This window comes from Suricata suricatta, chromosome 5 (genome assembly GCF_006229205.1).
Source record: "Suricata suricatta isolate VVHF042 chromosome 5, meerkat_22Aug2017_6uvM2_HiC, whole genome shotgun sequence".
Lineage (NCBI taxonomy): Eukaryota > Metazoa > Chordata > Mammalia > Carnivora > Herpestidae > Suricata > Suricata suricatta.
The window spans coordinates 368055-390386 of record NC_043704.1 but is presented as its reverse complement, the minus strand read 5'-3'; the positions used below and the strand labels follow the sequence as shown (position 1 = coordinate 390386).

Genomic DNA, 22332 nt, shown 5'->3' with positions numbered 1-22332 from the left:
CTCCCCAGTTGCCCTGAGGACCCTGGAGGCGCAGCACGACACAGACCTGAGGAGGCTGCGCGAAGACTTGCAGTCCGAGCACTGCCAGCACTTAGAGGACCTGGAGCTGAGGCTCCGAGACCAGGAGGTGGAGAAGCAGCGCGAGGTGGGCAGAGGCGCTCTGTTCCAACTACGTGGCAAGGGAGTGGGCATCAGGAGATTCTGGCTGGGCTTGTTTCAGGTCCTGTTATTTTCTACAACTCAAGTACGAAGTTTAAAGTATTTAGTTGGGGTCTTTTAGTATGAAAGTAAGGATATGGTTGGTGAGGCCGATTTGACCGTTTTGCTCAGTGTCACACACACAGAATCTGTGTTCTTTATGGGGTCTCTGGGGCCCCCACGCCAGGCACTAGGGGTCTCAGGCCACATTCTCTGACCATAACTCTAAAGGAACAAGGAAGTCCTAAGAAACCTTAAGGAGGAACTTCTCCGCTGCTTCGGTATCAGGGCTGTTTTCCAGGGACATAGCGCACGCCCACGGTGGGAGGACCATCCTCGGTACCCGGGTCTCCGCAGGTGGAAGCCGGCTCTGCCCGGGCCCCCCATTTGGTACCCGGGTCTCCGCAGGTGGAAGCCGGCTCTGCCCGGGCCCCCGGTTCGGACGTGACGAGGAAGCCATGAGAATGGCTCTCACACCTGCCTCGCAGCCTTCCCCACGTCGCCCCCTGCTGATTCTTCTGTCCTGTCCCTGCCCGAGAAAAGGCTGGCGGGGTGTCCAGGAGGCAGCAGGCCGGCCTCGGGGCCACCGCAGGCCGGTGCTTCCACTTCCCATGTCCCTCGGCCCTGCAGACGCGCTCCCCACTTGGTGTGGCCTGGCCCCGAGCCCCGCGTGATTGCTGCTGTCAGCTCTGTAGGTGCCGGCCGGCCTGGCTCCGTTCACCTTGGTAGAGACCCTTGCCGGAAGGTTGACCAAGCAGTGTGGAGAAAACCCTGCCTACACAGGAGCGCTGAGGGAGGGCGCTGGGGCAGACAGCGAGGGACCCTGGGCGGCTGGCGGGCCGGCTGGTGCCGACTGGCAGCCTCTCCTGACCAGGTAGAGGGTGTGTGCTTAGGCCAACAGAGGAAGTTCCCGCCCCTGCCCAGTGAGGGGAGAGCAGGTCTACAGTCAGGTAAAGGCCTGTTATAAAATGAGCTGTAGTTTTTCTCTGGTGCCACTGTCGCTGGTTTCTTCTTGGCTGTAGCCTTAGGAGTTCACCTTGTCATCCCTGGAGGTGGGCACAGACCTTCTGAGGATTGGGGTTGGGCCGCGTCTCACGCTGTCGCCTCCCTTTTCCAGTTAGAGGACCTCCGAGCGTCGTACGAAGAGCTGAAGGCTCAGTCACAAGAAGAAATCCAGCGCCTGTGGTCTCAGCTCACATCTGCGGGGCCCGACCGACAGGACCCGAGTGGTGAGGCGCTCATGTTGGAAGCTGAGGTCCTCAGACACTACAGCCGCGTGTTTATTTGTTGAAACCCCGAACTAGGACTTAACAATAGAGATTGCGAAAGGAACGATTTTGTCAACTTCCTTGAAGAGTGATCTGTGTGGTTCGAAGGGGAAACTTGAGGGCCTTGGTTTCATCCTTCAACAAGTTAATGAGTAACGGCTACAGAGGGTGCACTCCTCTCACGTTAAAGCACTTCTCACATGAGAGCTGACGTGGGGCTGGCGTTTGCTGTTATCAGCGTTTGGGTGCTGGAGAGACGCCGTTGTCGGCGGGCCTTTGGGGGTGCCAGTGTGCCTTGCCACACACCGCCTCAACCCCGGGAGCCCGCTTGGGGCAACCGCTGTCAGGCTCCCGTGGCCCCGAGGCTGATGCCCCAGTGTGCAGGGCCCAGCGGACTCCCTGCTGGCACGCAGCTCCTGCGGTAGGGGGGTCCAGCGATGCCAGCGTTCCTACCTCTGGCCTCTAGACGGAGCCTTTTCAGCCTGGTGGTCCCCCTTGCTGGGCAGATGTCACTGGGGGCAAAGAGCAGACTTGTAAGGAAGGCCCAGGAATGGGTGCGGCGGGTGAGGCCTCGCCTGGCACACTCCACCCCCCCACCCCGCCGGCCTCTTCCTGTCCACCCGCACCTTGTCTCTCCCACCGGGCTGTCTGGCGATGGCGGTGACCGTGGGGCTCCCGGCTCTCCTGTAGATGGACTGCGAGGTTCAGCCCTCACGTGGTCTGTGGGGGAGCTTCGCCCTGGCCTCCAAGGGTCCCGACAGGGATGTTTGCTCTGAAGCTTCTGGATAGTGATCGGTTTATGTCACTGGAAAGCCAATTAATCATTAATTGTTGACCAACCAGCTGGCGGTGTTCTCTTGCTCAAGATAGTGATGTGATCAGATCTGCGGTCAGCGCGCATCACTGTGCTGTTGCTCTTCACTGAGGAGCGCAGACTTAGTGCTTGAAGCTGCGCACACTCGTAGCTGCCAGATGTCCTGGGGGTTGGGAGTGTGAGATGGCGCGCCTGGGTTTTCTGCCCCGGATCACGTATGGCCAGAATCGAGGCGTTGGCTGGGCCTTGGCCTGGCTCACTGAGGCTGTGGCAGAATTGAGTCCCTGTGGTTGTAGGGCCAAGGTCTTGTGTCCTTGCTGGCTGTCGGCTGGAGCCCTCAGCTCCTCGAGGCTGCCCACCGTGTGGCCCCCGCATGCTCAGAACCCCCCGCAGCCCACACTTGCTGTGTCTGAGGCCTTCAGCACCTGCCTGAGAAAGCCCTTTGCGTCCAGGGGCCATGGGGTCTTCCCCTTGTGAGGCGCCCCCAGCCTAAGCCCCACGGGTTCCCGCTTCACCTGTGTGGTGCCGGGCCCGGGCCCTTTCTGGAGTTGAGGGTTTGCAGTGTCCCCTGGTGTCTCTGAATTTGATCTGAAGGTGGCCCCATCATTCCTTCCCATTAGGGTTCCCCGACCAGCTCCTGACCTGTGCGCCTCACGCGGAGGGACTGGGGCACCGAAGTCCAGACTGTGAGCAGTGTCAGCGGGAGAAAACGGAGCACGAGTCTGAGTTGGAGCAATTGAGGATTTATTTTGAGCAGAAATTAAAGGAAGCAGAGAAGAGTTACCAAGAAGACCTGACTCTGTTAAAGCAGCAGCTGCAGGAGGCAAATGAAGAGTCTTTTCTGGAATCTGTGGACATCAGGTAACGAAGTGATGTTCATCTAGAAGGTGTTTTGTTGTTTTGTTTTTTAAAAGCTTTTTAAAAAAAACGAGGAAGAGAGAGCGCACAAGCATGCACACACACTCGAGCAGGGGAGGGGCAGGAGGAGAAAGAATCCCAGGCATGCCCAACATGGGGCTAGATCCCAGGAGCCTGTCCTCATGACCTGAGCTGAAATCAAGAGTCGGACACTTAGGCGACGGAGCCACCCCGGTGACCCTGAAAAGTGTTTCTGAAACATGAGAGCCTTCAGCTGACTTGAAATCTAGTTTTATTTGTGATTTTGTGTCCGTGGAGACCTGTGTTTTAGAAACACATCTTAGGTTTGGGCCTTGGAACAGGAGAGCGTTAAGGCTAGAACGGAGTGCAGCTTGTGGCACCGGGCCCCCTCTGCTCTGACACGGGTCTCCCGTCCCGCGGTCACGCAGTCACGCAGAACCGCCTCGCTCAGCCTCGGGCTCCTGTCCTCCCCCGGAAGTAGGCTGGCGGTGTAGGGAGGGAGGGAGCAGAGCTCTGGAGGAGAAAAGGCACACGTGGCCATTTTAAAACACATTTTCTCTCTTAGTTCACCCAGCGCGGTTTTAGAAGAGAGGTCTGAAAAACGAAGGGGAGAGCACGTTGATGGACCCAGCCTTCAACCTGAGGTGATCGCCCGTTCTTTCCTTAACTGAGGGACAGGGGACACGTCACGTTAGTTTTGGGTCCACAGAGTAGCGCGTTGACATTTGTGTGACTGGAAGTGATCCCCGCAGTGAGCCCACTTTGCGTGTGTCCGCACACAGGCTGCACCGTCTCCTTCTCTTGTGATGACAGCGTGTAAGATCTGCCCTCTCAGCATCTTTAACTGTGGGCCCCACGCTGTGCGGGGCCCCCCGGGACTTGTTCCTTTTCTAACTGGAAGCTCGTACCTTCTGACCCTTCACCCATTTCCCCCACCCTCCAGCCCAGCCCTGGCCACCACCAGTCTGCTCTCTGTATCTGGGAGCACAGTCGTGAAGTTTCACGTGTAAGTGAGGTCACGTGGTATTTGTCTTTCTCTGATGGACTTATTTTGGTTAGTGTTATACCCTCGAGGGCCATCCATGCCTGTTTTATGGCTGGGTCGTATTCCGCCATGTATATATACACACAGCATGTTGTCCTTTTTTTCTTTTTTTTAAATCTTTATTTTCGAGACACTGAGAGACACAGAGCACACATGGAGGAAGGGCAGAGAGAGAGGGAGACACGGCACCAAAGCAGGCTCCAGGCTGTGCTGACAGCTCAGAGCCCAGTGTGGAGCTCGAACCCACGAACCGTGAGATCGTGAGCTGAGCTGATGTCGGATGCTGACCTGACTGAGCCCCAGGCGCCCCCCACCGCGTCTTCTGTATCCATGCAGCAGTTCGTCGGCGCTGGGTCATGAGCACTGGGTCGTGAGCACTCGAGACGCGGCCAGGGAGGCTCCCCTTTATTTGATGGTGATGCCTCGAGGTGTCGTAGCCCGGGTCTCAGGGCTGTTGTCCTGGGTAGACGGCAGCTGCCGCGGAGCACGGTGGCCTCGTGTCGGCACGCTCCCCCCGCAGCCGGCAGTGACTCTTGGGGGGGCGTCCGTGGTTCTCATTCAGGGCGTGTCTCGGTCACCTCCGGTGGCCAGAACAAGTACCACGGACCAGGGAGTCGCACGGCAGAGCTCCGTCATCTCAGGCTCCGGGGGCTGGAAGTTGGAGGTCAGGGCCGGCTGCTCCCGGAGCCTGTCTCCGCACTCGCGGCCGGCGGCCTCTTCCCGCGCCCTCTGCGTACGCGCAGCCCTCGCGTCTGTCTGCAGGCAGTCCTCCTCTGGGGTGCTGGGCTTGTTGGAACAGGATGCTTCCAGGCTCCCCTCGTGTGTGTCCTTTTCTAGAACTCGGTGTCCATGTGATGGTTTCCTGGGACGGGAGCGCCATCCGCTCAGGGCTCCCCCCCACTTGCTCACGTGTCCGCCCAGACAGCAGCGCCTCCGGCCGGTGCGACCTTGTCCTTGTCCCTCTGGGCCCGCCCGGCGCTCTAGTTGGATGGTCCGTGCTGCGTGGGGGGCAGCTGGGTGTGTGGCGCACCTGTGCCCTCAGTGGAGCTGCGAGGGCATGTGAGGGCAGCCCCCTGAGAACCTGTTTCCTTCTGCTGCGTGTTCGGCAGGTGGGATGTCTGGAACGTTCTCTGTTCTCTGGCCCCGGCGCCGTGGAGAGCTGCTCGTCCTGCTGATCCCCCTTTGTGAGCTGCCCCTGCCTCTGGCAGCTCCAGGGTCCGCAGCCCTTGGAGTTGGGAGGCGGCAGCACGTGCTGGGCGCGGGGAGGGCCCTGCCCTCCGGGGGTCTGCTGCTGTTGTGTCATCACCACACGTCCTCGTGTCCTCTGCTCTCGCTGCAGCTCCTGTGCACAAAGCCACCGATTTTCTTGTGTTCATTAAGTTTTTCGGTTAAATTTCCTGTTTACGTTGCCTTTTTAACTTCTGGGGGTCTTGCTTCCTTGCTGTGTCCTTCTGTCTGTGCCATGGGGGCAGTGTTCTCTCTTGCCCCTCTGAAGACCATTGGTGTTGAAGGGTTTCTTGTGCCTCCCATGTGTCCCTGCTTTCCGTCCACCCATCTGGGTCTCTGTGAGGACCTAGGTGTCTCTGTGTTGGTTTGTGACCCATGGCCGTGTCTTCTTGGGAAGCATGAGACAACGTTGGTCTTGAGGAGCTCTGACGGGGGGCAGAGCTGCTCCTGGGGTCTTGCCTTGGGTGGCCAGGTCCCCTGTCCCCAGGCCCCGCCACCTGGCCTGTGTGTGTGCCCTGGGCCCTCAGCTTGCCTGGGACACTGATTTCTGTCTTCGGAGTTGGTCACCTTTGGTTTCATTGATTACCTCTTCCTGTTTCTTCTCCTCAGAGGTTTATAAGTTTAACTTCCCCCGTCGCTGTAGCCACATCTCAGGAAGGAGGGAAGATAAGAATGGTGGACCGTGCGCGCGCTCGCGTGCATTTAACACCCCAGCAGCCCATGGTGCCCTCGTCAGGGCGCCTGTGTGGGAGCCCCACTTCTGCCCTCTGTCCTGGGCCTTGCCGGAGTCTGTGTTCCTCGCTGGTGGGCAGCTGGTGTCTCTGTTTTTAGTTTGTGTTCCTTTGGTTTTTAATAAGGCTGAGCATCTTTTCGCCCACAGGTGACGTTCCCTCTCTGATGCTCAGTCCACACCTTTGCTCTCAGGCATTTGCCTCCGTCGTGGTTTGGATCCCCGCCTTCTTCCCTCTCGCACTGGTGCTCCTGGGCCTGCGCCCGCGGTCGCACGTCCTCCCCTGGCCCCTGGCTCTTCATCCTGCTCTCGGAGCATCACGCTGTTGTCCTGCACCGCCTTCTGATTCTTGTAAAGGCGTTGTAGTTTTAGTTTTATCCGCCTGGGATGTAGCTGTTGTCCAGCACGAGTAGGCTCTGAGTTTATTTCCTTTTCCCAGCTGAGTCGCTCTGTGAGGCCTGACTTGTTAAAACACAACCTCTTGTGTGCTCACAGACATCCCAGGGACACGAGGCTGTTTCTGGACTGGATTCTTCCTGGCAGTCAAGTGGTGTGTTCCTATAACAACGTAGGAATTTAAGTCTTGGCTTTAAAGATCATCTGAGTTTATCGTGAAGTAGAGGTTTAGGTTGGTGTGACTCCTCTGTGGTTTTTGAGGAAGATGGATTTCCTGTTTTAAGGGGAACAGGGCATGTCTGTACCCGCACTGAGCCCTTCCTTCATCCCTTCTAGAGGATGCCGGGTCGAGCCTCGTGTCGGGTGGGCTCACAGCAGTGACCGGAGACCCTTCCCTCGGGGCCAGGCCCACGTCCCCAGCGGGCAGCACGTGTCTGGCTCCACAAGGGGACGTGTGGTGGGGAGACACGGATGGGAGCGAGTAGGCTCCGGAGGAGACAGGCTGGAGGGATCCGGGGGCCCCCGCAGCTGAGCAGGGTGCCTTTGGGAGAGGCCGAGGCCCGGGCCCTGGGACGGAGTCTGGTCGTCAGGGTCTGCCTGCAGCTCCGGCTCCGGGAGGAGCTGGTCAGGCTCCCAGGAGTGGCCTGTTGGCACCCCTGCAGCTGGGGCTCCCCGTTGGCCTTAGTGAGCACAGCCCGGGGGTGGGGAGGGCTCCCCGGCCGGTGGTGCACGCCGTGTCCTCAGGCGGCGGTCCCCGTCTCCTGAGTCACTCGGCCTCCCTGGAGGCGAGAGGCTGGGGCCGGGGGGACGCGGTGAGGGTGCATGTCCCAGCGAGAGCTCCATGGGAGGGCAGTAGAGGGGCCTCTCGTAACATCTCCTTGGTGATTTTGTTCCTGCCTTTGCCCGCAGGTAGAAGAAGCCCACTCGCACCAGCTAATGGCGCGGAAGTCCTCCCTGGAAGGCCGGGGCCGGCAGGAGGTGGGCCTCGAGGGGCCGCAGGTGCTGGAAGGGGAGCTGCGTCAGGTGCTCTTGGAAGGGCCTGGCGGAGGTGCGTGAGTGTCCCTGCTGCCTGGGTTGGCGGCTGTCTGGCCCTCAGGGAAGGGTCTGCGGGATGGTCGTGGGTTCTCTGGATGCACCGGCCCGGGGCTCTGCGGGTCCTCCCTGGCGGTGTCCTCAGAGCCTAGGGGCCGGGCTTGGGGCAGGGCAGGAGAGGGCCGGACCGGGTGCGGCGTTAGGGCGCGCAGGAGACGGGGGCACGCAGGAGGTGGCAGACGGAGAAGCCGTGATCTTCCCAGGGGATGCAGCCGGGGGGGACGGGCGGTGGCCTGGCTGCTGAGGAGAGCAGGTGTGAGGCTGGCCCTGGACGGGTTCCGGGAGGCGCGGGCAGTGCAGCTGGGCCAGCCCTGCGCTGTTGCCACCCCTTGTCGCTCTGAGGAGGTGAGGCAGAAGGTTCCAGGGGGTATGGGGGCCAGGTCCGCGTTGGGGTGCTCTGACGTGCTGTTTTAGCCAAGGGCTCCCTTGGAGCCAGTGAGGCAGGCTGAGAGGAGGAGCGTGGTCCCCGAGAGCCAGGGTCAAGCCGTGCTTGGCATCTGCCCCTCAGGCTCTCCGCCCTGCGTCCTTCACGGCCCCCGCACGATGCGGTGTGGCCACTGGGCAGTGATGGGCACACGCAAGTACCTGTGTCCGCTGCTCGGATCACCCCTGGCCCAGAACCACGTCCCTCACACTGGGGGGTAACAGTTACCTGATACCCCAGCTAAAGGGACAGAGTGCGTGGGAGCGGGTGTGGGGGCCCAGCACAGGGCAGCAGCTGCAGGCTCGCCTTCTGGGGCTGGGGGCGCAGGGGTGCTGTGCTGTGACGGCCCACACGCTCCCGACCGGGCTCATCCCGGGGGTGGCCGGAGTTGTCTGGAGTGTTGGGATGTCTGCCGCGTGTGATGTCCCCGAGGCCCGCGCCTGACTGGCGTCCTGCCTTCCGTCCCTTCACAGGACTGGCTCGGGTGCCTCTCTGCGGTGCGCAGGACGCTGCCTTGGAGGTGGAGACGGAGGCGGCAGCGGGAGCCTTGGGTTTGGAAACCGAACACGAGCTTAACCTCTCACTTCTCCAGGCGGGGCTCAGGGAAGAAATCGATGTCTTAAAACTGGAAAATAGAAGTTTACACGAGAGGTTGCAGCCTGAGGCCCGCCTGAAGGAGGACTTGGGGAGGGTAAGTGGGGGCCGGCACACCCCCGCTGCGCATGCTCCTGTGGCGGCCCCGCGGGTCCTGCCTCCTGCGGCCGCGTCTGCTCAGCGCCGCTGCACCGTCGGGCCGGGGTTCGACCCCTCGTCCCTCCTTCTCCCCCGCTTCTGGGGTCAGGGGACTGTCTGGGCGTCCTGAGACGGGAGGCGCGGGGGCAGGCCGGTTGCATGGCCGTCTGCGGGGCTGTTGGGCCCCTGGCTCTCCCTGCCGCCGGCCGGTGGTGCAGCCGGAGCGCGCGTGGGAGTGAGGAGGTCCCGCGCCCCACGCATGCCGGCACACGTGCGTGTAGCCTCAGGTGGAGTCCTGCTCGGCTCGGCTCCGTGTGCTGCTCGGGGCTCGTCCCTGGGTTGGAATAATAGAATCCACGTGATTAGAGCTTTTTTCAGCCTTTTCCGCAAGTGCGCTGACTGAGCCGTGCTCCCTCCACGTCATGCTTGTGGCCTGAGACACAGCTCTTTCTCGTGAAGCTCTTTTAGGTTTTTATTCTCCGTCAAAACCGAACCTCCCGTGGCGTTCCTGCCTGCACGTCTGGTCAGGCGTTCCTCTCAGGCAGTGGTGAGGGCTTGCAGCGGAGAGAAGTGAGGGCCGAGCTTTAGGGAAAGCGTGTGGGCTGCTTCTCCGTTCCTGTTGATGCTCAGGTGTCTGTGTGGGTTCTGGACGACCGTTTTATCTGCTTGCGTCCATTACTGGGAGAGGGGTGTGGAGTTCTCTCCTTCCCCTTTAACGCTGTCCGCCTGTCAGTATTTCAGAGTCTTGCTATGACGTGTGTGCGTGCACATCTGTGATCGCTGTCTTCCCTTTTCATCGCAAACGACGTGCTCCGGTTCTCCCTTCTCTGGGTTACTCCGTAGCGTTGGTCGCACTGCCGTCTACTTTCTCTCTCGTCGGTGCCGTCACTCCAGCCTCCATGTGCATTTTGTCCGTGTGGCGGGCCTTTTCCTGTCCTGTTACTATTAACCTGTTGAGAGTAGCTGCCTGGACTCAGTGTTGGACCTCCGTAGGTTAAGGGCTCAATCCCGTGAGACCGCCCCCATTTCAGAAGCCGTTTGCAATTCTTGGGTTCCCAGGTTACCTGTTCACTTTTGTCTGACTTGGCTTCAAAGTCGGAATACGCCCGAGTGCTCCCGCACTCCGTCAGGCTCCCGGAGCCCGGGCAAGAGTCTGCGATCAGCAGTCACTGTGAAGGACGCCAGCGGAAGCCACCAGATGGAAGGCTGCGTAGGCTAAGGGGGTGGGGGACATGCAGCTGCCGTGCCCGCTCCGGTCACGCCACCAGTCAGTGCCTGCACACACCGCCTGCTGACCCTCCAGGGGTATTTATGGCCATGACATTACCCCGGCGTGGTGATTAGAGCATTGGTCGTTGATGATTGAACTCCGTCCCTCTTCCCTCTGTGGAGGTTTGGGGGTGTGGGGCTGAAAGTTCCAGCCCTGTCATCGTGCTTGAGTTTTCGGGGGACCAGCTCCCATCCTGAAGCCACGCAGAGGTCCCCATTAGCGTGCGAGAAACTTATTCCAGGGATTCCACGGTTTTAGCAGCTGTGTGTTGGAAACTGGGCACAAAGACCACATATTTTATTTTTTAACATATTATACATATACACAGCGTATCGTTAGATATATTAAACACATTTTTTAATGTTTATTTGTTTTTGAGAGAGACAGAGCATGGGCAGGGGAGGGGCAGAGAGAGAGAGGAAGACACAGAATCTGAAGCAGGCTCCAGACTCTGAGCTGTGTATTAGATATATATTTTTTTACGTTTACTTATTTCTTTTCAGAGTGAGAGAGAATGAGCACAGGAGGGGCAGAGAGAGAGAGAGAGAGAGAGAGAGAGAGAGAGAGAGAGAGAGAATCCCAAGCAGGCTCCACACATCGGTGCAGAGCCCAGTGTGGGACTCGAACCCATAAACTGTGGGATTATGACCTGAGCTGATGTGAAGGGTCGACACTTAACTGACTGAGCCGCCCAGGCGCCCTTATAGTTGGATATTTTACAAAATTCGTTCTGACAAACTCTAACTTCTATTGGAGTGTTTAGTTTAACATTTCGGTTCATTATTGATCTGGTTTGACTTAATTGTACCATTTTGCTATTAGTTTTCTATGTTGTCCTGTTTTTCTTTGTTTTCTTTTTCTGTTTCCTCCTTTCTTGCCTTTTGGATTATTTGGATATTTTTAGAATTGATTTTTTTTTTAATAAAGCAGAGCCCAGCGTGGGGCTTGACCGCTCGACCCTGAGAACAAGACCTGAGCTGAGAGCAAGAGTCAGAGTTAACTGACTGAGACACCCAGGATCCCCCTAGGATTGACTTTTACGTATCTGCGGACTTCTAAATTCCACTTCTGCGCACGGCGTGTTTAGTGGCTGCTCTCGGGAGTAGAACACGCGTCTCCCTCCCAGCCTTCTCCGGGCCAGCAGCCAGCCGTGCAGGCCAGGTGTGGGGGCCCTGGGGTTGTCCAGGTGCACGTGTCCCGTTCTTTGTGTTTTGTGGTGTAATTTTATAGGTGTTGCATCCGTATGGTTAAACTCCACAATATAAGCTTTGTTCTGAATAATCATAAATACTTGAAGGAAATTAAGAGGAAAGGTAGTCTTACATTTACCGTGTATTTTTGGTGCTCTTTGTTTCTTCCCAGAGGTCTGCGCGTCCGTCTGGCAATACTTCCGTTCAGCCTGAAGCATTCCCTTCAGCCGTTCTTGTTGTGTGGGTCTGCTGTGCAGGTTTTCTTTCACCTGAAAGTCTTTTATCTTCTATCTTGAAGAAAATTTTTGCTGTGTCTGAAAGGCAAGATGATAGGATTTTTTTCAGGATTTGAAGATGTTGTTACTTCTGACTTTATTTCTGATGAGAAGTCGTGATCATTTAAATCAGTATTTACCTACACGTAACGTGTCATTTCCTTTTAGCTCTTTCGAAGAGCTTTCATTCTCGGTCTTTTACTATGATGTGCTTAGGTATGATTTTCTTTGGTATTTTTTCTCCCATGAGATTCTGTTTTTTTACTTTTGAGAGAGCGAGCACAGACGGGAGGGGCAGAGAAAGGGACAGGGGATATGAAGCAGGCTCCGTACGGACAGCGGAGAGCCTGATGCGGGGCTCGAGCTCCTGAATCACGAGATCATGACCTGAGCTGAAATGGGATGCTTAGTCGACTCAGCCATCCAGGCAGCCCCCTCTCATGAACTTCTTACAATCCGTACATAAAATTAATTATGAATATTTGAGAAAAGGAACAGGGACTTAAACAGGGATCCTAAGAAACATAGTTATCTAAAACAAACAAAAACTTTAAACTAGATTGACCTTATTTTATTTAATAATGACATTACTGAAACAGTGATCTGTTTTAGTGACTTACAGAAAATTCTATATATTTGTGTCTTTCCCCTAATTTGAGTTTTTACTGAGTATGTTCTTCAGTTTTTTATTTCTGCTCCATTCTCTTCTTTCCTCTTGGAACTCCATTTCCATGGACATTATATCTTTCAGTTTCTGAGGTTCTGTTTATTTTATTTTTTCTAATCTTTTCCTCTTCCTGTTGGTTAAATTCTATCTTCCAGTACACTTACTGTCTTTTGTTAGCTCTGATCTGTTTTTAAGTCCACCCAGTGAATTTTAAAATTTCAGATATCTGGGGCGCCTGGGGGGCTCAGTTGGTTAAGTGTCTGACTTTGGCTCAGGTCGTGATCTCACAGTTTGTGGGTTCGAGTCCCGCATCAGGCTCTGTCCTGACAGCTCAGAGCCTGGAGCCTGCTTCAGATTCTGTGTCTCCCTCTCTCTCTGCCCCTTCCCCACTCATGCTCTGTTTCTCTCTGTCTCAATAATAAATAAACATAAAAAGTATAAAAAAATAATATAAAATTTCAGGGATCTTGTGCTTTCCAATTCTAGAATTTCTATTAGGTTCTTCTTCTTCTTCTTCTTTTTAATGTTTTTACTTATTTTTGAGAGAGAGACAGAGACAGCATGAGCAGGGTAGGGTCAGAGAGAGAAGGAGTCACAGGATCTGAAGACAGGCTCCAGGCTCTGAGCTATCGGTCAGCACAGAGCCTGATGCGGGGCTCGAACCCATGAACTGTGAGATCATGACCTGAGCCGAAGTCGGACGCTTAACTGACTGAGCCACCCGGACGCCCCTATTCGGTTTTTAAGAGTGTCTCTTTTCTTCACCGTCATTCGCTATTCTTTTATCCGTTATGAGCATCTTTTTCTTTATGTCTGTAATTCAGTAATGATATTTGTTTAAAATCTTTGCTAATTTTAGCATTTGTGTTACCTTGGGGTTGGTTCTCCAATGATTGTATTTTCTTTTTAGCGTGGATCAGAGTTCCTGTTTATTTGTATATCAAGTCATTTTGGGTTGTATCCTGCTCATTGCAAATAATGCATCGTGGAGACTCTGGATTTTGTTGGGTTCCTATAAAAAGTACTCTTTTTTTTTTTTTTTTTGTAAGCAGACTGTGAACTTGGTGAGAGTCTGACTCCGTGGTATATCCTCTCTGTGTGGGCCAGCTCGTGGGTCTGCCCACACGCGTGTGCAGCAGGGGTCAGCCTGAGACTTGGGCTAGATTTATGCACAGATTGTGCAGCTTTCTCTCTCTGGCTCTGTCCTAATAGCTTTTACCTCTCACTTTCTACTTCTTCTGTTCAAACAAGTAAGGTGGTGGAATTTTTGTGTGCGTGCCATGAACAGATAACTTACCCAGTGCTGTTATTTTCTCTGGGTGTCCGACCCTTCTCCACACTGCTGGCTTTAAATCTGTAAAAATGTTTTTATTTATTTTTGAGAGAGGCAGAGATAGAGCATGAGCAGGCGTGGGGCAGAGAGAGAGGGAGACAGAATCTGAAGCAGCTCCAGGCTCCGAGCTGTCAGCACAGAGCTCGATGAGGGACTTGAGCTCACGGGCCACGAGATCATGACCTGAGCCGAAGTCAAATGCTCAACCAACTGAGCCCCCCAGGCGCCCCACAATTTGCTTGCTTTTAGGTGCTCTCTTGGGCCTTTAGGTAGCTTCTTACATTTTTTCCAGCATTTATAGCTGTTATCTCTGGGAGGGTTGGCTTTTTTAGAGCTTCTCGGTCATCTCCAGAAGCAATGACCCTAAACTTTATTTTTAATAACTTCATTTTTTTACACCCAGCTTGGGGCTTGAACGCATGACCCCGAGATCAAGAGTTGAATGTTTTACTGACTGAGCCAACCAGGCGCCCCTTTAATCACTTAATCTTTAAATAAGGAGTCGAGGACTATCTTACATATCGTTTTTAGTTTTGTTTCTTTTTGATGATGTTCAGGAGGTTGTTGACCGATGTTCTTTTTTGAGAGTCGAAACATTTGCCTACTTTCGGTTTTGTGATTAACCTCCCATTTCACAAGATCCTCCTAAAAGTATGACCTGTAGCTTCTCACCCCCTTGCTCAAGTTCCTCGTAGGGACTGGAGGCTGAGTGAAGCAGGGCCAGAGGCTTGAACCCGGCACGCTGTTTGCTTTGTTCTGGTGGACTGCCAGTCTCCTCACGGAGGTTGCTCTGCTCTGGCTGGGTCGTTGGCCTTGCCCTTGACCAGAGACTGGGGACGTGTCCAGCGCCACCTCCCAGCCCTGCCTTTGCTGGTCTCGGCACACGAAGTTCTCCAGCCCTGTCTTCGTTTGCTCCACACGCGCGTGTGTGCTCCTTTCTGTTAGCCTGCCCAGGCCTGCGGCTCCAGGGGCAAAGATCAGCTGGCTGGGGGTCATTATTGCCAGTAGTCTCTTTTAATTTCTTCTTTCCTGAATGAAATTGCCTTGTCTGTAGGTCAAACATAACTTAGTTGAAGATCACCAGGAGGAGCTGAAGAGAGCCAACGAGAAGATTCAGCTAATGAAGGAGGAGCTCAAGGAAAGGGCGGCCGAATGGAAGGTGACGAGTGAGGGGCTGAAGAGAAAAGCTGAAGAGGAGGCGGCGCTGATGCTCCTGGACCTCAGAGAACAAGCCGAGTCTGAGAAACAGCTGATAATAAACAAGTTTGAGCTTCGGGAAATCAAGATGAGGCAACTCCAGGACCAGCAGGCGGCCCAGATCCTGGAGCTGGAGGGGTCGCTGGTGGAGCAGCAGGGCCGCCTGCGGCAGCTGGAGCTCGGGCTCGCCGGGGACGGGTGTCCGTGGTGCGGCCGGCGTGGCCGGGAGCCGGGTGGCGGGCCGGCTCCCGGGGGCGAGGACCGGGAGCTTGCCGCCCTGCGCCTCAAGGAGGACTGTGCCCTCCAGCTGATGCTGGCCCAGAACAGGTGGGTGACGCCCGGTGGCGGCGCGCCGGGCGTCCCCTGAGCCCTGGCCCCGGGTGCCCCGCAGAGCGGGAGGCGGATCCCCTGGAAGGACGTGCCCTGGGCTTTCAGCCGGGCAGGGCGGTCTGCCGGCAGGTGGGCTGAGCCGGCCTTCCCCTAAGACAGCAGCAGGACAGGATCGCGTGTCCCGTGACTCAGATGCGCTGGGACACGGCAGAAGTGTCTGCGTCCTTCTGGGGGGCTCTGTGCTCCTTGGGGGGCGCTGCAGTGCACACATTTTCCACATCATTTTTGTTCTTTGCACATTTTAAAATTCCAAAATAGGACTTTACACTTGTTTTTTAATCAAGAAGACATGAAGTTTATCCATATTCTTTTTTTGTGTCTTTTAAATTCAAACTTGGATTTTAAAAAATACACTTTTTCTAAATATATACATACTTCCCTTAAATATTAAATAGATTTAGAGTGTGATTTGGTTCTTTGCCTCTGTCGGTGCTAACTCTTTGCCAACCAGGGCTGTAGAGACTGGGGGCGTGGGGGCCGTGGGGTCACCGCACTCGCTGTTGGTGCTGCCTTTTGCCCTGTGCCAGCAGTTAAAATCCAGGAACGATGTCGTGTTTCCTGTAGTTCATGGGAGTCAGTATTTCAGAGTGAGGTTGGCTCTCTTACGACTGCACGTCCCGATGCCTGTGTTCACTCTGCGTGTCCTCTCCCAGGTTTTTAGAAGAACGTAAAGAAATCACAGAGCGGCTCACCGCGGAGCAGGACGCCCTGCTGCGGGAGGCCCAGGAGAAGCACGCCCGGGAGCTCCGGCTCCTCCAGGAGAGACACCGGCAGCACGTGCTGTCCTTGACGGCGGAGCTCGAGGCCCGGCAGCGGGCTCAGGCGGAGGAGCTGCGGGCCTCCGTGGAGGGCGAGCAGCGGGCTCGCTGCGAAGCCCGCCTGGCCGGCTTGCGGACGGAGCACGCTGCCGCCGTCAGCGCTTTGGAGGCGAGACACTCGTCACAGCTGGAGTCTCTGGAGTCCCGTCACCTGGCGGAGATGCAGGCCTTGAGGGAGGAGCACAGGCGGGCTCTGGAGCAGCTGCAGAGGAGAGACGCTTCTCGCTCCGCGGCGCCCGCCCAGGAGCTAGACCTTCCGCCTGTGGAGGACGGCCCGAGCGCGCAGGTGAGCACCCGGGCCCCCCGCGAGCTTCGGGGGGGGCCCCGCGGTTGAGGCGGGTCTCCGGGCGGGTCTCTTCCTCCCGCCTGCCGCGCGCGCGCCCCACGGTCTGCCGCCCGCCCGTGGCAACTGCGGGGGCTTCTTACGGCGGGCTAGAACGTGAGCGTGGTTTTTTTGTTTTTGCTTTTTCATTTTTGGGGAGTGTAAGCAAGAGAGGGGCACAGAGAAGGAGACAGAGGATCCGAAGTGGGCTCTGTGCCAGCTGTCTGACCGCAGGGAGCCGGTGTGGGGCTCGAACTCACAAACTGAGATCATGACGTCAGCCAAAGTCGGATGCTCAATCGACTGAGCACCCAGGTGTCCCTAGAACGTGAGATTGTTTCCTTTTTTGTTTTCTGGGGTTTATTTAATAAGATTTATTTTTAAGTAATCTGTATCCAACGTGGGGCTTGAACTCCAACCCCCAGTTCAGTCGTTGCGTGCTGAACTGACGGAGCCCCTGTTTTCAGGTATTTGTTCGCAGAGCTCTTGGTAAAGGCCTTATCTCTGATCCTCGGGAGATGTGCGCGTGTGTGCGCGTGTGTGCGTGTGTGCACGGAACTCTGTATGAGGCGTTGGGTGTCAGGGCGCACCTCAGGCGGTCCCCGACCCTCGTGGTGCACCGGGTCCAGGGCCTCCTGTTGTGCGCACACACTCTCGGGCCCCCTTTGCCGATGCCTCGTGAAATTACATCTTTCCGTTGTGTCTCGAGCAGGAACTGCTACTTAGTGGGCAAGGGAATTTCTGGAAGGGCTGGCGCCCCCGCCCCCCGCCGCAGACCTGCGGCACCTGTGTCTCGAGACCAAGCGCTCGTCTCCTTGGCCTGAAACCCGTCCCGTCCCGCAGACTGACTGGGGCGGCCGCGGGCTTCATGTGGACAGGCCTGCTCGGTTCCCTGCGCTGGGCACGTCAGGCTCCCAGACGTGGGTGGTGGCGTGAGGTCCGGCTGGCAGGAAAGGCACCTGAGAGTCACCGTTCTGGTGAGTTGGTGTCCTGGGCGGCGCTGCAGGTGACAAGGCAGGCGCCTCAGCGCGTGTAGACACGGGGACTGCCTGGGTCGCGGGGCCTGAGTATCGAGGCGTCCTGGTGACGGTTTCGCTCTTCGTGCGCGGCGAGTCAGCTCTGAACGTGGTCTCCCTTTGTCTCTGTGCAGCTCTGCTTAAGGTTGAAGGGAAAAGGCAGCCCTGCACTTAGTAGGTGTGATGGCTTCATTTTACGTTTCCATTCTGCCCGTTGCGCGTCGCCCGAGGTGTGGCCTTGGGGGAAGCCCTGGAGGTCGGGCATCCGGGCGCTCAGGCCTCAGCACAGGCGTGGGGTGGCCCCGGCCGCGGCTTCTCAGGAGTGGACAGAGCCACCGCGTCCCCCTGTGTGAACGGCAGGCGGTGCCCTGGCCAGTGCCGTGCCCTCCAGCCGCGTGTCCTCCAGTGTCTGCTTCAGTTTCCTTCCGTGCAGACAGGTGCTGTGGGAGCAGGGCCCATTTCCAGCCTGTGGCTTTGCGTTAGACTTCTTGGTTTAGTAGATTCAGAGTAAGTGAAGTTCTAAAAGAATATTCCAGAGGGAGAAACGGGTACATGTTTACTCATGAAACGGTGCTTGTATTTATTGATTGATTAAAATTGCATTTTAAACCCTGACAAATTTGATTCTAAAGAGCATGTGGAATGTTTTGCCAGCTTTAAGATGGGAACCATGTGGTGCGGGGAGGGGGGGGGGCGTGTGGTGGGGTCGGTGCGGTGGGTGGGCAGTGGGTGGAGGCACGTGGTGTGCAGTGCTAGGTGGTCACCCTATCGGAAGGAGGAGCTGGCCGAAACCCTGCAGAGCCAGGGGTGCCTCTGGAGGAGGCTGGGGGCTTGCTCCCGGAGCCGCGGGTGCCGCCGGAGGGGGTCTGGCTGGTGCGGGGCTCTCCAGCCCTGGGCCTCCGGGGCTCCTGGCCTCTCCGAGTCCCCTCAGAGTGCTGCGGTGGCGGGTGGGTGGGGGCCTGCGCATCCGAGTGCCCCCGGGACAGTCCGGGGGCGGTCACTTGTGCGGGGCAGCCTTCCCTGGGGCCTCTCTTCTGCACACAGGCTCCCTCCCTGCTCGTCCCAGGCTGCTCACTGTGACACGGGGACACGGCTCCACACAGACGCCTGCCACACGTCCCCTCCGACCCTGTGTCCCGTCGTCCTGTCCGTGGTCCGTTTCCGTGGGCCTGCCGGATGTGCTGTCCTCTGACCTGTCCTCACGCTCTCACCTTTTCAGCCAGGTCCCCTCCACAATGGGCGCTGCCCCATGGGGACCCTGACTTGTAGCCTGCGCCTTGCAGGGCCCACTGAGGGCTAAGCCCTAGGTGTAGGTGCATCTGTCCTGTTCTCCTGCTTCCCAGGGCCGAGCACAGCAGGGCCTCCTGGGACCTTGCCGAGTAAGGGTCTGCTGGCAACGGGCCAGCCCCTGCTCGTCCCCCAAACCTCTTCAGGTGCCGTTGCCAAGAGGTACCGGTGGCCCTGCCGCACCGTGTTGGGTGACTTCAAGGGTCAGGGTGGGGAGTAGGGATGTCAGGATCCACCCGGGGTGTACCCGGAGGGCCGGGCCCTGGCCTTGCTGGCAGTGGCAAAGGCATCGTCGGACAGCTGGACCGGAGGCGTTGGAGGTGACTGTACCAGCTCAGGCAGGAGTGGGCAAGGCCCTCGGGGAGCATGGGGCTGGGAGGGTGCGGAGGGCGGGCGAGGGCTTCCTGATGCCTCACGGGGTGTGCTGGCGGGGACTGACCGCGGCGCTCAGGAGGGTGGTGGGTAGGCCGCGGCGTCTGGCAGATGCGGGGGGCGGAGGAGGTTCTGGGTTGGGCTCGCAGAGGAGGCGGTGGTCGGGGCGGAAGTGCCGTCTCTACGGGAAGGTGGGGGCCTCACAGGCATGTCCGCTCTGCGTCCACACAGAACACACTTGCACTTGCCGGGCCAGGTGCTCCCGGGAGTCACTGCGTGCTGTGGTTCCGTCCTCAGGCTTCTGAAACTCCGTTAGAACGTGTATGAGCAGTATGTCCGGTTGTATGGTTGTTCTTTTGAAGAAGCAGGTGGAATTCTCGTCAGCAGATGAGGCTGCCATGGAAAAGGACACGCAGGCTGGGACCCAGCCAGGGTCCTTGTGGATCGCCGCGGGCCCACGTCCCCAGCGTCCCTTTGCGTGTAGGCGGGGTGGCATCTGATAGCCCTGGCGGTGCGCGCGGAGGCCCCTGTGCCGCGCAGTCTTAGTCTGGAGTACCGTGTCCCCGCGTCCCCCGGTCTTTCTGGGGGACAGGGAACGAGAGGCCGCCTGCGTAGAGCTTCGTAGATAATGGGCGTGTTCTGTGAAGTGCGGTGTCCAGATTTGTTGAGATTATACGTTTTTGTGGGTACTGTTCCTACGGGGCTTTTATTTATTTTTAAAAGGTTTGTTTGTTTATTTTGAGAGCATGTGTGAGTCGATTGGGGGAGGGCAGAGGGAGGGAGAGAGAGAGGAGGCGGGGGTTCCCAAGATGCTCAGCCAGGGACCCGAGGCGCAGCTGCTCACGGGTAGATCCCAGGAGTCCCCTCCTCACACCGTCCTCCTCCTCAGATTTCGTTAAAAGAGGATGAAGCCCCTCAGTGTCCCCCCAGCCCTGTTGAGGGCAGCGCTGAGGCGTCATCACGGAGGGTCCCGGGGCCGCCAGGAAGAGGCTTTGCTACAGGGAGGAGGAGCAGTGCCACGGTCGTCCTTGGCGACAGAGGGGCGCCCGCAGGTTCCGCGTGCCCGGCGGGACGCCGGAGACAGCCCGCTGTGAGGCGGGCACGCCTGCCCGTGCCGGGAGCGGCGTCTGTGGAAAGGGTCAGGCCACTGACTCACGGCCCTCCCCCTCGGGTCCGTCTGATTGCTGACTCGTTCCTCGCGCCCGTTCGTTACCTGCTGGCAACACACCGAGCCACGCGCTTTCGGAACCCGGCCGTCGGTCCCGTACCTCGGCTTCGCGGTCTTGTATTTCTGTGTTGACTACTGTCTGAGCGCGCCTACAGCATTTTTTTTAAGTTCATGTCCAAGTCGGTGAGCACATAGTGCAGTGATGATTTCAGGACTAGAATCCAGTGATTCGTCCCCTGTGCATGACTAACCTGGTGCGCACCCCAAGTGCGTGTCCGCCGCAGCGCCCTGCCGTGTAGCCCATGCCCCTCCCGCCCAGCACCCCTTCAGCAGCCCTGCTTTGGGCTCCGTCTTTAAGTCTTTTATGTTTTGCCCCTACCCTGTTTTTATATTATTTTTGCTTCCCTTCTCTTATGTTTATCAGTTTTGTATCTTAAATTCCTCGTATGGGTGAAGTCATAGGATCCTTGTCTTTGACCAATTTCACGTAGCCTAATACCCGCTAGTTCCATCCACGTTGTTGCAAATGGCAAGATTTTGTTCTTTTTGACTGCTGAGTAATATTCCTGTGTGTGTGTGCGGGGTGTGTGTGTGTGTGTGTGTGTGTGTGTGTGTGTACACATCATATCTTCTTTATCTATTCATCAATCGATGGACTTTTGGGCGCTCTCCATACTTTGGCTTCTACACACATGATCAGATTCGGGTTCACGTCTTGGTGTGGGAGACTTGAGGGTGGTCGCGTGCTCCTCCTGTGGCCTTCCCTCAGACTTCACCCTGCCAGCGGACCCCACGTATAGCCTTGCCAGACATTTTCTGGGATGCCAAGGTCGTTGTGCCCGGATGAGCAGGGCCATGCTGTTCCTCCTCCGGGCAGGCGTTAACCTGTTTGAAAAGCAGCCTCACTTCCCAGAAGAGTTATTTCACGTGGGCTCGTGAGCTCACTGACCTACTTTGCAGGTCACTTCCCTTTGGAGTCGGCTTGTGAGGAAAGTCCTCTGGAAATGTAGGCTTGCTTCCCTTTTCTTAGATGTACATCTCACAGGGATCTCCCTTGAGTCCCTAACACTGCGCAGAGTTCCGGAACGCAGACGTGAGGTACAGTATGGCGGTACCAATTGTTCAGGCCAATTTTTGTCTTTTTTTTTTTTTATTAAAAAAATCTATATGATAAAAGTTTGAAAATAATACAGGGTCAGTTTAGATATACTTTGAATGTCTTTAATTCATTATCAGTTGAATTTATTTGTTACAATACTGGTATTCTTTGTGCAGGATTACTTATTTTCTTCTTCTCCAGGTATATCTGTAGTGTTCTCTTAGTGATTAAAATATAGACGTATATATGTGTGTATATATGACATTTTCCCTAGAACTCGCTAGGCTTTTAGAAAAATTTGAGAATAAACTTTTAAAAACATCAGTTTCTTATATCGACCTTGCCTTTAGAATATGGAAAATGAAATGGAGTTTTACGCGAGGCTGGAAATAGAAGTGATTATCTGTAAGGAGGCTTGCGCATGGAGGGGTAGGGGCTGCGTGAGTCCAGGGAGCCCCGACTCAGCCCCTCCAGCCAGGGCGAAGGCGTGGCCCCGGGGTCATACTGCCAGGCATCCGCAGCTGCCCCGGCGGTTCCGGGCCTGCGAGGTGCCCTGGCAGCCTGCCGCCCTGCACCCTTGCCTGAGAGCACCCGGCCGCAGCTGCCTCCCCGAGTCCCGAGTGTCTCCTGGCGGCCCTCCTGCTGCGTGGCGCTCTTGATTTGGGGGGTGGACCCCATGGTTCCTCGCTTACATACAACACCCAGTGCCCACCCCCATCTCCCCCTCTCTCCCACCCCCGTCTGCCCTCAGTTTGGCCTCTGTATTTAAGAGTCTCCTAGGGTTTGCCTCCCTCTCTGTGTGAAGCTGTTTTTCCTCTTCCCCTCCCCCATGGTCTTCTGTTAAGTTTCTCACGTCCCACATGTGAGTGAAACCTATCTGTCCTTCTCGGCCTGACTCGGTTCCCTCAGCATCGGGCCCCCGGGTCCCCCGCGCTGCACGCGGCAGGACTCCGGCCTCTCTCGTTGGCGAGCAGAGCTCCATTGCAGATGTAAACCCCGTCCTTACCCAGTCCCGCTTCGTGGACGTTTGGGCCGTTTCTGTGACTCGGCTGCTGTCGAAAGCGCTGCTGTAAACCTTGGGGTGCTCAGCCCCCCTGGATCCTGTGTGGACGTTCCTGGCGGC

The 22332-nt window shown here is 56.8% G+C and overlaps 1 protein-coding gene across 1 annotated transcript in view; it reads left to right on the top strand.

The window, feature by feature from the left end:
• The window catches only part of PCNT (pericentrin), a 113000-nt gene that overhangs the window by 28960 nt on the left and 61708 nt on the right, over positions 1-22332 (top strand). Inside the window, exons 8-15 of the mRNA XM_029940586.1 lie at positions 9-145; positions 1316-1484; positions 2901-3141; positions 3725-3803; positions 7467-7605; positions 8547-8764; positions 14595-15064; positions 15781-16231. Coding sequence (XP_029796446.1) covers positions 9-145; positions 1316-1484; positions 2901-3141; positions 3725-3803; positions 7467-7605; positions 8547-8764; positions 14595-15064; positions 15781-16231 — 1904 coding nt within the window. The remainder of the gene's footprint in view (positions 1-8; positions 146-1315; positions 1485-2900; positions 3142-3724; positions 3804-7466; positions 7606-8546; positions 8765-14594; positions 15065-15780; positions 16232-22332) is intronic.